Source organism: Martes martes (genome assembly GCF_963455335.1).
Source record: "Martes martes genome assembly, chromosome: 16".
Taxonomy (NCBI): domain Eukaryota; kingdom Metazoa; phylum Chordata; class Mammalia; order Carnivora; family Mustelidae; genus Martes; species Martes martes.
In genome coordinates, this window is record NC_137904.1 from 62,684,666 (window position 1) to 62,697,951 (window position 13,286).

The 13,286-nt window shown below is 62.8% G+C and overlaps 1 protein-coding gene across 1 annotated transcript; it reads right to left on the reverse strand.

Annotated features, from left to right (window-relative positions):
- Nucleotides 1–276: 276 nt before the first annotated feature.
- CBX8 (chromobox 8) lies at nucleotides 277–2,916 on the reverse strand. The gene is made up of 5 exons (XM_080826513.1): nucleotides 2,774–2,916; nucleotides 2,332–2,375; nucleotides 2,072–2,137; nucleotides 1,886–1,952; nucleotides 277–1,432 (listed from the first exon to the last, which is right to left on the reverse strand). The coding sequence occupies exons 1-5, from the start codon at nucleotides 2,840–2,842 to the stop codon at nucleotides 533–535; spliced, it is 1,146 nt and encodes a 381-aa protein (XP_080682639.1). The 5' UTR covers nucleotides 2,843–2,916; the 3' UTR covers nucleotides 277–532.
- Between the last annotated feature and the right edge of the window lie 10,370 nt (nucleotides 2,917–13,286).

Genomic DNA, 13,286 nt, shown 5'->3' on the forward strand with positions numbered 1-13,286 from the left:
GAGCCCATCTTTTGTTGGCCTGGTGGGCCAATGGGAAGAGAGAGAAAACCCGGGTCCTGCTTGGTTCCAGGGGTCTGCCATGGGGCTGTGGGAACAGGGAGGAGGGGCGAGGTGGGCAGGCTGAGTCCCTCCAGACACAATCAGAGGTCCAGTACCCGGGTCCCCAACCTCCCTAGTGCCCTGGGTGGCTGAGGGGCGGCGACTCAGCCCGTCTGCCCCAACTAAACCACACTAAGTCTCTCTTTCTCTCTCTCCTTGTTTAAATAAAACAACTTCAAGAGTTGAAATATATATATTTAGATATTTTTTCTTAAATAACATATTTACATCTAATAGAAAATATAACTCTAGAGATAATCTTTCCAACCAAAACTGAGGGGAGGGAAGAGGAATGGGAAGGGCTGGGCGTGTGAAGTTAGGGCCGGGACCAGCCAGAAGGCAGCCTCCCACCCAGAAATAAAAAGCGTTATGCCAAGTTTGCGCTCCCACTCTCTCTCCTGCTCTCTCGTCCTGGGATCACCCACCCAGCAATTCATCTTTTCTCTTTAAAAAAGCCTTGGTCCGTGTTACTTTCCTTAATGGTGACGGTCAAAAAGTTTGAGGTCACGTCGGTGACCACCACCTTCTCCAGGTTGGTCAGAGAGGGGCTCCAGGACTCCTCCTCTGGGTCCCCCAGGATTCTGGCCACTGGGATCCTGGCGATGAGGGAGGGCCTTCCCCCCTGGGCCCCCATGTCCCGATACAAGCCCCCCACCGAGGCGGGGGTGCCTGAGCCATGCCGGACCCGGGGGCCACCTGGGTCCATGGTGCCCTGGCCTCTGGCCTCCAGGAAGGTGGCCCTGTGCTTTATGACCCTGGCCGGAAAGGTGTCCACAGCCAGCTTGCCCGTGGCCTCCGCCGGGCTAGGGTTGGCCACACCGCACTGGGCCAGGTCCGAGTCCTGCCTCCGGGCCAGCTGGATCACGCTGTGGCCAGCTGGGAACTTTCCTGCCCCAGAAGGGGCCTCGTCCAGCTTCCTGCCCTTGAGGTAATCTCCGAGGCCGTCACTGGCTTCTCCCAAGGGCCTCTGCGAGGGGTCCAGGAGCTCCTTCCGGGGCTTGGGGCCTCGCTTCTTGGAGCTGTCTCCGGGTGAGCTGGGTTTGTCATCCGTGCGGCTGGCACCCCGCTCCCGTTCGCGCTCCCTCTCTCGTTCCCGCTCCCGCTCGCGCTCCCTCTCCCGCTCTCGGTCCCGGTCCCGAGGGGGCTCCACTCGGCAGGTGCTGCTAGGGCTGCTGCTGCTTCCCGGTGGGGACAGACCCATGTTCCGAAGGCCCTCACGAGCTCGAGAAGTAGAGGCCAGGTCCTGGGGGGCGCGTCCAGGGTAGGGGATCCGGATGCCTCGGGCCGAGTCACTTCGGAACTCGTACGTTTTGGCCTTTGCCTTGGCCTGGGCCTGCAGGAGAGAAGGCGTGTCAAAAGCAGAGCAGGGCCCCCTGCCTACCTCCCCCCAGGACCCCTCTTCCAGCTGGGGCCTTCCTGCTTCACCCTCTGATGCCTCAGAATTTCTACATGGGTGGGGGTGGGGCTTAGGGGCTGCAGTCTGGAGGCCGCCTAGAGAATTCGTCTGGAAGCAGCCCTTTGCACCAAGCACACTTCTTGCTGGTACTGGATTATATGTCTACTGGGGATGGCCGTGGGCACAGTCCTGTGCATGGCTAAGCCCCTTTCCCCAAGACCCCCCTTGGCGCCACCACTGACCAGGTGACAGCCTGTCTGGGGACTCCTTCCTACATTATAAATAAGCAACATGATGGGACACCCCAATGGTCCATAAGCCCTCAGGGCCCCCTTCCCAAAAAACTCACACTACAACATTGCTGTCCACCCCTGCGCACTGCCATCTTACCTTGAGGAGGAAGGTTTTGGGTTTGGGTCCGCGCTTTTTGGGGCCATAGAGCTCCATCTCCCGTTCCCTAGAGACAGAAAGGAAAGAGAAAGGGGGGAGTGTGTGAGTAAAGAATCTAGTGGGACTCCAGTCCAGGCCGGACCCGTGTCCCTAAGTTGAGGGTCTGAGCCTTGAAAGGGCCTGTACCTTTCCTCAAAGGCTGCGAGCAGGCGGGCATCCAGGATGTTTTCCTCCGGCTCCCATGTGCTGTACCTGGAGGGAATCAGGAAGAAGTGGGCGTCAGTCCCAGGAACAGGGAAAGAGCGGCGGGTGTGTGTGTGTGTGTGTGTGTGTGTGTCTCTAACTTTTCTTGCATTGTGCTGTATTTCCACGTAAAGGGAAAAAGAGGAAGAAAGAAACCTCCCGAACAACAGTCTGGGGCTGAGAATTGCACATAACCTACTTACTTCTGCGACCAGCCCTTCCATTTCACGAGGTACTCCATGCGTCCCTGCGGATGCAAAGGGGAAAATGCGTGTGTGCAAGGGGAGAAATGCATGACGAGGACACAAGAAATACATGCAAAAAATGCATGCACCCAATGAATGCGCGAAATCCCACCGCGAAAGGCACGCGCTCGCCGCATCACCCCTGCACGAAACGCTGCACAAAGTGCATGCACCGGCATCCATCCCCCCACCCCGCCCCCCACCCATGCAATCCGTGCATCGCTGCGAGTCTAAGGAAAGCGCCTGGGCTCAGAGCCGCCGCCGCCGCCGCCGCCGCCGCCACGGCCGCGGCCGCTGCTGGGACCTGGGGGAAGGGAAGCTGGGCTGCAGCAGGGGGAGGGAACCCAGGCCGGGAGGGGAGGGCTCGGCCAGCCTCGCTCCGAGGCCCGGAGGCACCTACTTTCCGTATGCGCCGCTTCAGGAGGGCTTCGGCCGCGAACACCCGCTCCCCCACCGCTGAAAGCTCCATGTTGACTCGCCGCTTCCCCCCTTGGCCGCTTCCAGGAGCAGAAAAGCAGCAGCCAGCGCACGACAGACCATAATACTCTCCCGCTGACGTCAGTTCTCCTCCCCCTCCCGCGCGCCCGCTCCCTCCCCGCCCCCCCTCCCGCGCGCCCGCTCCCCCCTCCCCTCCCGCCCCGCGCTTCCTCCGGCCCCACGTGTTGCTAACGACGTTGCTAAAGCGGAGCGGCTGGGGCCTGCGCCCCTGCGCGCTGATTGGCCGAGCTCCGGGCCACGCCCCTCTCCCTTTCTCCCCCGCGTTGCTACGTGACCCGCGTTCCAATCGCCAGGGGGCGGAGTCCGAGGCTACTCCAGAGACAGAGCGCGAGGGGGTGGGGGCCGCCGCCGGAAGTGACATAGCGGGGAGGGCGGGCCCGGCCGCTGTCAGTCTGCGGGGCTGGCGAGGGGGCCGTCCACCCTCTGTCCTCGCCGGGGCCCCCTCCCTCGCCACCAAGTTGTCCCTCCGGTGCTCGGCGTCCCCCAGGGCTCTCGCTGGGACCCCCGCGGTGGTGTCAGCCAGGCCCCGCCCCTTCGGCAGACCCCCGGCCGCCCCGCACCCACCGCCCGGACTCGCGCCCTCCCCTCCCCCCCCCGCCGCCGCCCGCACCGCACAATGCACAATGCACAGGTGCTGGGGTGCCGCGGGTCGCGCGGGTGCCCCGCAAGCCGGCCTCTCGCCCCGGACCCGCTCCGCTCCCGGCCCCCTCCCCCTTCCGCACACCCGACCCTCGGTCTCCATGACAACGGCCTCCCCCGCCGCCGCCAGCCCCATCCCGCTAACAAATCAATGTGCCTGTGTCTCTGTCTCCTGTCGCGCGGCCCTGCCCTCGGCCACCCTCGGGCCCTGCGAGTCGAGCTGGGCTCGAGCGCTCGCTCCCGGCTCGGAAGCCGAAGGCAGACCTAGTGGGCACCCGCGGCACACCCGCGAGCCTTCCCGCGCCCCAGGACCCCGCGGGGGACGTCGCGCGTCCTCTTCCAGACCCCGGACCCGTCCCCGACGCCGGCAGCCACCTGCCCCTGCCGCCAGTCCCTGCTGCTCGTCCCCGCCAGGGCCCGGGCCCGCGCGTCGCCAGCGCCAACCCCTTGGCAGGGGTCTGGGTGCGCAGGGGGAGGGCGCGGACGACCACCAAGGCAGAGCCTGAAGCCCGGCTGGGGTTGGGACCAGTGGCTGTGGGGGCGTCCGGCTCCCCGCGGACCCGAGCGACCTGCGGGGCCTGCGCCGTGCACTTCCTGTCCGGGGCTCTTCCGATGTGTGCTCCTCTGTTCGCTCGGCCAGAAGAGGCCAGGAGACCCCGAGCGGGAAGTGGCGGGGGCGTCCCGGGGTCCCGTGCTGCTTGAGGGACAGGGGCTCTCGGCGAAGATGGCAGGTCCAGGAAGAGGGGCGAGGGCCGGGCCACGGATGCCGGGCGCGCACACACGCGCGCACAGACCCTTTGGCTCAGCTCGCGGGGATCCGTGGCTGGGGCAGCGGCGCGGACAGCCCCGGTCCCGGCCCAGCTCCCAGACCCTTTTCTCCTACCGCCCAAGCTGCAAGTCGCAGCGCCCACTGCTTGGGACCCACGATTTAGTTAAAACATCCGAAACTTGACTGGAAGCGATTTCCCTCGGCGAGGGGTAGAGTGGGAGAATGGGGAGGGGGGAGAGAGAGCGAGCGAGCGCGAACCGGGGAGTCTGACTCGAAAGGGCAGGGAGCCCGGAGCGGAAAACGGGCCTCGGGTCCAAAGTTAGGTGCGCGGCGGCGGGCGGCGGGCGCGGCGCGGTCCTGGGCGCGCGGGACGGGCGCGGCTCCGAGCCCACCTTCCCTCCCACTCCCGGCCCCCGGCCCTGGAATCGGGGGGTCCCACGCTGTGGCCCGGCTCCCAGACTTGACAAGGTGGGCGCCGGGTGAACGGCCCCATCTCCGGCCGTTCTGTCTTAACGAACGGCGCGTGGGCGACGGCCACATCGCCCCGCCGACCCGCGCGGGCCGCCCGCGAGAGGCTGCCGACGGCCGCGTCCTTCATCATAAAAAGTCATTCCCGGTAACAAATAGTTTCGTTGGCCCGTGCCAGCGATACAGCTGTTTCTGTTTAAGCTTAAATACTTTCCAACAGTTTGGGCAGTAAAAATAAAGTCGGCCTCAGCCGCCTATAAGTGTCTGGTTTCCCCGCCCAGAGAAAGCCCACCCTCCGCCCTGGGCCCGGGTCGCCCTGCACGCCCCGCCTGCCCCCTCTTGGCACCCGCGGGCCGCCGTGGGCGACGCCGCCGGGCCGCCCCAGTCCCGCCACCGGCCGCCGGAGGAGGGTCGAGGGCCACCGTGGAGGCCGGAGGGAGGGACCTACGCGGAGCAGCCGGAGGACCAGACCCGCTTCGCCGCCGCCCTCCCCCCACCCCTCGCAGGCTGCCTGCGCCCGCACTGAGTGGCGGTTTCCCTTCAGATAGGGTTTCTGGAGCCCCGTCCCCGGGAGCTGTGTTCGCGTCGGGTGCCTTCACAGACCCGGAGTTTGCACGAGGCGTGCAGAGGTCGATGGTTTCAGTTTCACGCTGAAAAAGTTCGCGTTCCTCCTGCCTCCTGCCTCCTGCCTCCCAGGGTTTCTCTTCTTTCCTGCTTTCCCGCCCCTTCCTTCCCCCCTTCCTTCCTCCCTTCCTTCCTTGCCTTCCAGCCCTCCTTTCTCCTTCCTTCTCTCCACCCCACCCCTTTCTCTCTTTTCCTTCTTTGCCTACAAGCCTCTGGAGCTTGCAGTGGGGAAATGCAAACCCTGGTGTGGCCGGGCACGGCCCCTCCCCCGAGGGGTACTGAGAAATGTTCCCCTTGCTTTCTTGCTGCACCTTTCTGCCTTTCTTTATGCCTGGTAGTGACAACTCTTGTTCCGAACAAAATGATCGCTTCTAGGGTGTCTCAGTCTGTAAACATCGGGAAGTGTTCCTGCAGAGCCCACAGCAGGGATGGAACTCAGTCCAGAAGGGAGCAAGAGATACAGAATAATCTGAGATCCGGCTGAGTCCCATTCTTTTCAGCAGCAGACCCAGTCTTGCCTGCTGACCAAAGCAAACCCCCAAGGTGGGATGTTACCCCTGCTTGGCACCCGCCACCAGCTGTCCCAGATGGAGCAGGGTTACAGAGAGTGGGGAAACGGGTCACTGAGGGACCTCAAGTCTGGGAAGGTCTGAAAACTGAGAGGTTGCTGTGTGAGAAATGGGCTTGTAGTGAGGCAGGACCCAGGGCTGGGGCCTCCCTGGTGGGCATGAGGGTGCCTATATGTGCCAGGAGAGGGCGCTAGCCCTGGGGGTGGTGCAGGCATCATTGCGGCAGAGGGGGCAAGGGTTCTTCCAAACCGGTCTGCTGGTGCCACTGTCTTAGAAACCAGAACATGGAACCCGCTCCCCACTTTCTTACCGAATGCCCCTTCCTGAATCATTCAACTTTCGCCACCTCCCTTCTTTCCTCCACACAATTACTTTTCTAAGTTAGATAATTGCTTTTCCCATATGCACCCCTGGGAGTAAACAAAACAAAGTTTCAAAGAACTGGAACCCTCTGCTTTTAATCCCATTGCCCCGCTGCCCTAGGCTGCCGCTCTCAGGTTGGAGTGCGCAGCCTCTGCAGTAAATAAGGTAGCTGCTTCCTATTACTTTAGCCCCATATGGCTGCAATTTGAGTGTCTTTGGAGACAGTGCTTGTGTTGGGGCGGGGGGCACGGGGGAGTGAAAGTGGAAATCAAATGCTCTCAGATCGCATTTTTATGAAGGAAATTGTTGGCGATTCTCTAAGCAGCCTTCCCTCCACCCCTGGTTCCTGAGATGAGCTGCCCTGTTTCTTTGTTTACGGAAACACAGGCACCCGCCTACATTGGGGCACCTGCTTCCCTAACCCCTGGGTCTCTAGCCCAATTCTGCACTCATTTTGGTGACCGGGGAACACAGCCCCGATGTCCCTTCCCGACAAAGGACCTCTAACCTGCTCCCCACACCTGAGAGCCCGGTGAGCCCTCCGCCCCAGTCTCTGGAAGGTGCTCCCACCCTACGCTCCACGTCACCCTCTCATTTGAGCCTGGAGGCCACCTTAGGGCCAGGGGACCTCTTAGACCTCCCTGTGCCCACTGCCAACGGACTCAGCGCCCTGGGGAAGGGAGGCCCGAGGCCGGCCGGGTCCGAGGGGAAGGAAGGGGAGGGGCAGGCCAGGCAAGGCGCTTGGCTCCTGGGTCGCCGGCCAGACCAGCAAGCCCGAGCGCATCCTCTAGCTGGAGGGTGAGGCCGAGCCTCAGCTCGTTCACTGGGAGCGTTTCAACTCCACGCCTTGGCGGGCGTCGGACCTGCCTGGTCTTGGCCACACCGCGGGCGGATTTGGAACCCAATCGTTCCCTTCAGGAGCAATGGTGGGGCCGTCTGTGAAGCGAGCACGGTGGCTCTGAACTGTGGCTGAGTGGAATGTGGCCTCATGTGCGGCAACGGGGACCAGTGGCTTACTTTCGGTGGCCCCAGAACCCGATGGGCATCCTCAGCCTCTGCCTCCCCAACGCCCAAGCCAGGGCCCGAACCCGCAGGTCACTGAATGCTACTGGGGGAACCTGCGGGAGTGACCCAACACCCTGCAGAGAGGTCCCCATGACCCGGATGGGACATGCTGGCCAGTGACTGGAGGTGCGGCTGCTGAGTGTTGAGTGTCGGCCTGAGCTGTCCCTACTTCCCGTGAACTCCCCGGAGCAAGAAGTTCCACCCCCTTGTCCCACTTTCTCCTCCCGAGTAGACCTTCAGACGCTCCTTGTTAGAGAAACACTAGAACACACGGCACAGGCTAAGAGGGGGGCTGACCATGTTCCAAGAATTACCCACAAGCCTGCACATACCCGAGGAGCCACATAACCTTTGACTTCGGCCCCTTGAAATCACATGAGCTGAAGTGAAGCCTCCTGACGTCCCCCTCCATAGGAAGAATAGCTGCCCCTCCGAGGCAACATCCCTTGAACACTTGTTTGGCACCTGCACAATACCAGTTAAGATTCCTAACAACCGGCAAGACCGAGTCCATTGTTCCCATCTTATAGAGGAGGCACAGTGAGGCACAGAGGCCAAGTAACCTGCCCAGGGGCACACAGCAGGTGTCCTGCCTGCAAAGTCCCAAGCCTGAATCTCTCTAATACTCCACATCAGCGGCTCTGGACTCTCCGGACATTTCAGCTCCTCCAGGGCTGAAGGAAAGAATTCAAGGTAAGAAAGGGCCCATGGGCCCTCCTGGAATGGCCATAGATGAAGCCAGGGGTCTCATCACCGGACTTAGCAACCCCATCCTGCTAAGCAGGGATACTGCTCTGGGCCCTGAGCAGAAAAGATGAGACTGGAACAAAGAAGTGGGAACTAGTCCTAGAAGCCCAGTGGACTGAGCTCCGGGCTAGATGTCGGGGGAAGCCTTTGTTTTCCCTTCATCAGGGAGCACGGCAGTGGCTACGATTGTGGGCTCTAAGGCCAGCCTGCCTGGATTCAAATCCACTTACTAGGTGTGTGCCCTCGTGCAAGTTCCTTAATCGCTCTGTGCTTCAGTCCCCATTACTATAAAAACACCAGAGTGTTCACGGGCTTACTCCACAGGGTAGATAGGAGGATTCATTTTCAGGCGCAGGTAAATGCTCAAATTATTACTCAGGGTTGTTGCTATGATTTGTGCTCTGGGACCAGGTCAAGGTAATAGGACCGGGTGGGTCTGGTTCAGGGGACATCCTCCCCACCCCACCCCACCCCACCCCGCCCTGCCCAGAACACAGTGTCAGCCTGAGCTGTCCCTAACGTCCTGTGAGGGGCACACGCGAAGAGGGAGCTGGGTGCTCACTGGCCCTTTCGGGGAAACCGACTGTGTACTCCTCAGTCTAGACTGGCCCCTTAGGGCATCTGCTCCTGGACGCATCCCACCAGGTGGTCTCCCTGAGAAAAGCACCCGAGACCAGGTGCGGAGACCAGGCACGCTGCGGGTGCCCGGTGGCGGGAGCACGCGCACGGCGCCGGAGCCCGCACGCATGCGCTCACGCGCGCCGCAGGGTGGACACCCCCCTCCCCAAATCCTCTCCAGAAGACGGTCTGGCGTTGCTTGCTTGCGAAATCCAGCTCCGGGAGCCAGGAGGCACCCTCGGCGGGTGGGGTGCACGGGGGAGATGGCTGTGCGGTGCGCGGGAAAACCGAGCGGCTGCACCCCCTGTATGGGTCTCGAGGGGTGGAAACGTTGCGGGGGTGGGGGTCGGGGCGCTGGGTTCCCACCGCTCCTCTAGAAGGGGCTCAGACCCGACGGTCTAGGCACAGCGGGGCAAGACTGCGAGAGGCAGGAGGGCGGCGGGGTGTGGCCGCAGAGCAGCCTGAGACAGGTGGGTGGCTTAGGGGTCAAGGCCTTGGGGCCCCATCCAGGAGGAGAGCATTGCCGGAAGTCTCTTGGCCTGGGATATCCGGGGCGCGCGGACTCTGCTGCTGCGTCGGCCCTGGCACTGACGGCTCGACCCCACAGACGGCGGCCTGTGATTCCAGATGCCCCAGGGGGCGAGTCTGACCCCGGATTCTGTCTGGACGGAGAGAGCGCTGGCCTCGCGGTTACGCGGCACACGGTCCCTGTGCGCCCCTTCCCTTCCCGTGACCCCACCGGTCGGAAAGGCAGGGAGCACGCAGCCTCCCAAGGGAAGACTCCGAAGCGAGGCTGGCTGACCAGTGCTGGCACCACGGCCCGCGCTCAGCGAGGTCTCCTGGCTCCCTGAGCCCGACTTCCGCCAGGGTTGGCACCTCGGGAGCCAGACGTGCCGGGCGGCTGCTCACCGCCTCCTCCTCTCCAGCCCCCCACGCCCCAGGGGATCTCTCCGCCCGGGAGAAGTGGGGACGCCCGGGACTCCGTCTGGAGCTTCGCGTTCTTCCTCGCTTCCTCCCTCGCCCCCAAGCGGAAGGAATTGAAGTGACTTTTGCTGGGACTCCCGGGACCCCAAGGAGTTCCAAACTGGGGGTCCCCGGCCGGCACCACTCATTTGGATGTCCACGCTGAAAAGAGCCCAAGTCCGGCCTCCCCTTTCAGGGGCCAAAAAGTTAAGGTGCGGGAGACTCCGAGGCGCCCCCCCCCCCCGGCGACCCGGGGAGCTGCGGCGTCCGCCGGCGCGCCGCCCTCCGCGGGACGGGGCGGAGCGGGGACCGCGGTGGCCGAGCCGCAAGCCCGGGGGGCAGACGTTCGCGACCCGACGGAGAAAACGCGGCAGTGCCCGCCCGGGGCCGCCTTCTGCCGGCTGGACCTCGGCGGAACTGCGCGTCCGCGGCCGGGTCGCTGCCCCTCCCGGCAGCCCGGCGCCGGGGCTCCCGCGGGGCGCCCCCCGCCTTTGCCCCGGGGCGAGGGACGCTGTCGGGGGCCGCACGAGGCCCGGCGGGCGTCGAGGCTGCGCGACCAGAGCGCGCCGGCTCCGCGCACGCCCAGAAGCCGCGTTGCCGGTTCCGGGGCTGCCGGAAAGCGCGCGGCCAGCGGCGGCTCCGTCCCCGCGCAAGCGCCTCACCGCCCGGGCGAGACCCGGGGCTCTCCGGCCGGCCTCGGGCGCGGGGCGGCTCGGGCCCCGGGGGACAGCGCAGCCGGGCGCCCGGGCCGGCACCGCCGGGCGGGAGAGCCGCGACGCCCTCCTCCCGGCGGAGCAAAGCCTCAGCCCCGCTTCCCCGCCCGCTCCAGGAAATCAAATTCAGGGAACGCGGTACCGTATTTACCCGCGCGACTTCCTCCCTTGACAGTTTGCACTCTCGAAGTTGGGGCACAAGTAATTATGCAAACATCTGGGGCTGTCCTGCGCCGCTACCCGGAACCGTCCTTATTCATCTTGAAAGCCGCACGCCCTCATTTGCATAATAATGGCTTATCTAGAATAACACAGCAATCAGAGGCAAAATTAATTTTCTTTTCTTCAGCTAGTCCTTGAGATCCAGCAAACGGAGGCTTAAGGCAAGAAAAACTGATTTTGTAGAGAGTGTAGGGTTCTTGACCAGGACCCGGGAGAGATGAAGTTTAGAGTAGGGGAAATTAACAGCTGAGTTTCTATTATTTTTCTACTGTCAGCCTTGGAGTTTAGGTACTTTTTGGCCAAACGGGTGAAGGGCTGAGGCGCTGTGAGAGCCGCCAGGGACACTCTATCTATCCCCCCCACCCATCATGGGAGGTTGGTTGGCCTCAGAAACCAGGTCAGCATGACTGTGGCTGGGGGGCATTGGAAGCCGACTTTGACCGTAAGGCGGGGAGGAAGGTAGACCCTGGCCGCTGTGGGTTAAGGAGGTGCCTGGCCACCTAGCACTCTGGGCCTCGGGTCTGGTCCCACCAGAACTCCGTTCCCCACCCTTTGGACAGACCAGAGGAAGCACTTCCTTGCTCTGAGATTGTCGCCCTGCTGACTGGGGCCGAAGTCTTTGAATTCAAAGGGAAAAAAAAAAAAAAGGGGTGTGTGTGGGTGAGTGGGTGGTGGTGAGGGCATTATGTGCAGGAAACATCTTTTATACATTAAAAAATCTTTTTGATCTTTTTTAATATGAAGAGGAGTGGGAGGGAGAAAATCCACAAATAAATATGGTAAATGAATTTGTACCAGAATTGTAATCACGGGGCCACTTTCAGGGCGACTCTGGGCTCCAGAGGATCTTTGCTGAAGAACTAGTACCCCGGGGAGGCACTGTCTCCCCTCCCCCAGTAGATAGTGTAGAGAAGGAGCACAGAGCAAAAAGGCGGGAGACCTGCCCATGACCCCACACCCTGCTGCGGACAAGAACCCCCAATCTCTTCCCCAAAGGTGCAAGTTTTATGTTTATTAAAGAGGTGGTGGCGACTCAGGCTTGCCACCAAGATGCCACCATCACGGTCACTCCTTATAAAATAATTCTTAAGTTCCTTTTAAAATCAGATTGCGCAAGCAAGGCGGGTGAGGAATTGCTGCGAGGTCGGGCAAACCTGCAGAGACGGGCTGGCAGGAGGGAAAATGGGCAGAGAATTAGTCCCACCGGGCAAGGACTGGCCGTTTCAGTAGGAAGGAGGGATGGGGCCGCCGGGTCGTGTGGGGGTGCGGGAGGGGCTGTCTCTGGAGACTGGGGCTGCTGGGTCGGCACAGGGAGTCTTCACTCCATCTCTGCATTCATTCATGCTGCCTTTTAGATGCCGTTTCTATCCCGACATCTTTAAGCCTCCGGGGGGTGCAGACTGACCTCAGAGGTATCATGTTCCTTCCAGCGGTGTGGGAACGATCATGGCTTCTTCCCTGGGGGGAAGGACACCCCTAGAACACACATATTCTGGCTGCCCCGAGACTTTTCCCAGCTTGGAACCGCAGGGGAGTTGGGATCCCAGGCCGCCCCATCACAGCCCCAGGCTCCTTTTCTCCTCTTCATGGACCAGGGAGGGCACGGAATGAAGAGTGGAGAAAGGGGCCAGCCAAGGGCCCCGCAGGTTGCTGTCACTTTCAAGCTTCCGAAACCCCTTCAGGTTTGCAGGAGAAGGTCTCCAGCCGACCTCGTTCTCCCGCCAGCTCCGGATGTCCTAGCAGCCTCCTGGCGGTGGGTCCCAGAACTCTACTCCCCATTCCCGCCCGCCCCCAAGCTAAGAGGAGAGGTTGGACCTTTTGGACCCGCAAACAGCCTCTCCTCCTGAGAGGGGCGCCGCCCCGCCTGCAAGGGCCGCAGGGACGGCTTCGTTTGCCCCAGAGCGGGAGCCCACTGGGCCCCTGGGCGCCCGGAGCACGGTAGAGCCCACGCGCAAGGGCGCGGGCGGGCTGGGGGTGCGGAGCGCAGAGCTTCAGCCTTGGAGCGGCCCGCGCAGGCCCCAGTGTGGTGCGGCCCCGACGCGGGGCAGCTGGGTGGGAAGCTTTCCTCCCGGACTCGGGAATTTCTAAGAGCGAATCCCTCCCGGAGTCCCGCCGGACGAAAAGTTCACCGCCCACTTTGCCCCGCTCGGGCCGCGCGGTCCAGTGCAGGTGAAATGCAGAGGGCGGGCGCGGGGGGCGCGGGGGGCGCGGGGGACCGCGGGGTCTAGCGGGGCTTTACCCGCGCCTGCACCGCTCCGCAGGGCCCGGGGTGGGAGCGAGCTGGCGGCCACGGGGGGGTGCGAGTCCGAAGGGGAGGGCGTGCGGCGAACAAGTGCGGGGGAAGAGAAAGGGAGGAAGGGCGCGGAAATGGGAGAGAGATGTCTTGGGGGAAATGGCTCTGAGCCCCAGACTTAGTTCCTTCCTCTCCCTGTCCACCGTCCATCAGATACTGAGCACTTGTGGGCTCACCCTGGCGTCCCCCCCAGCTGGGGCTCTCAACCCTGCCCAGTCCCTGTTCCAAGTTCAGCGGAATCCAGGGAAGCCCCTCCAGCGCCTGCACCTTGCAAGATCAGACCCCTCTCTGGAAAATCAGCATTCCCACCTGCCAAATGGGCAGGTTCTTTCCCATTTTGTTTGCTTGACAGACACCTGTAA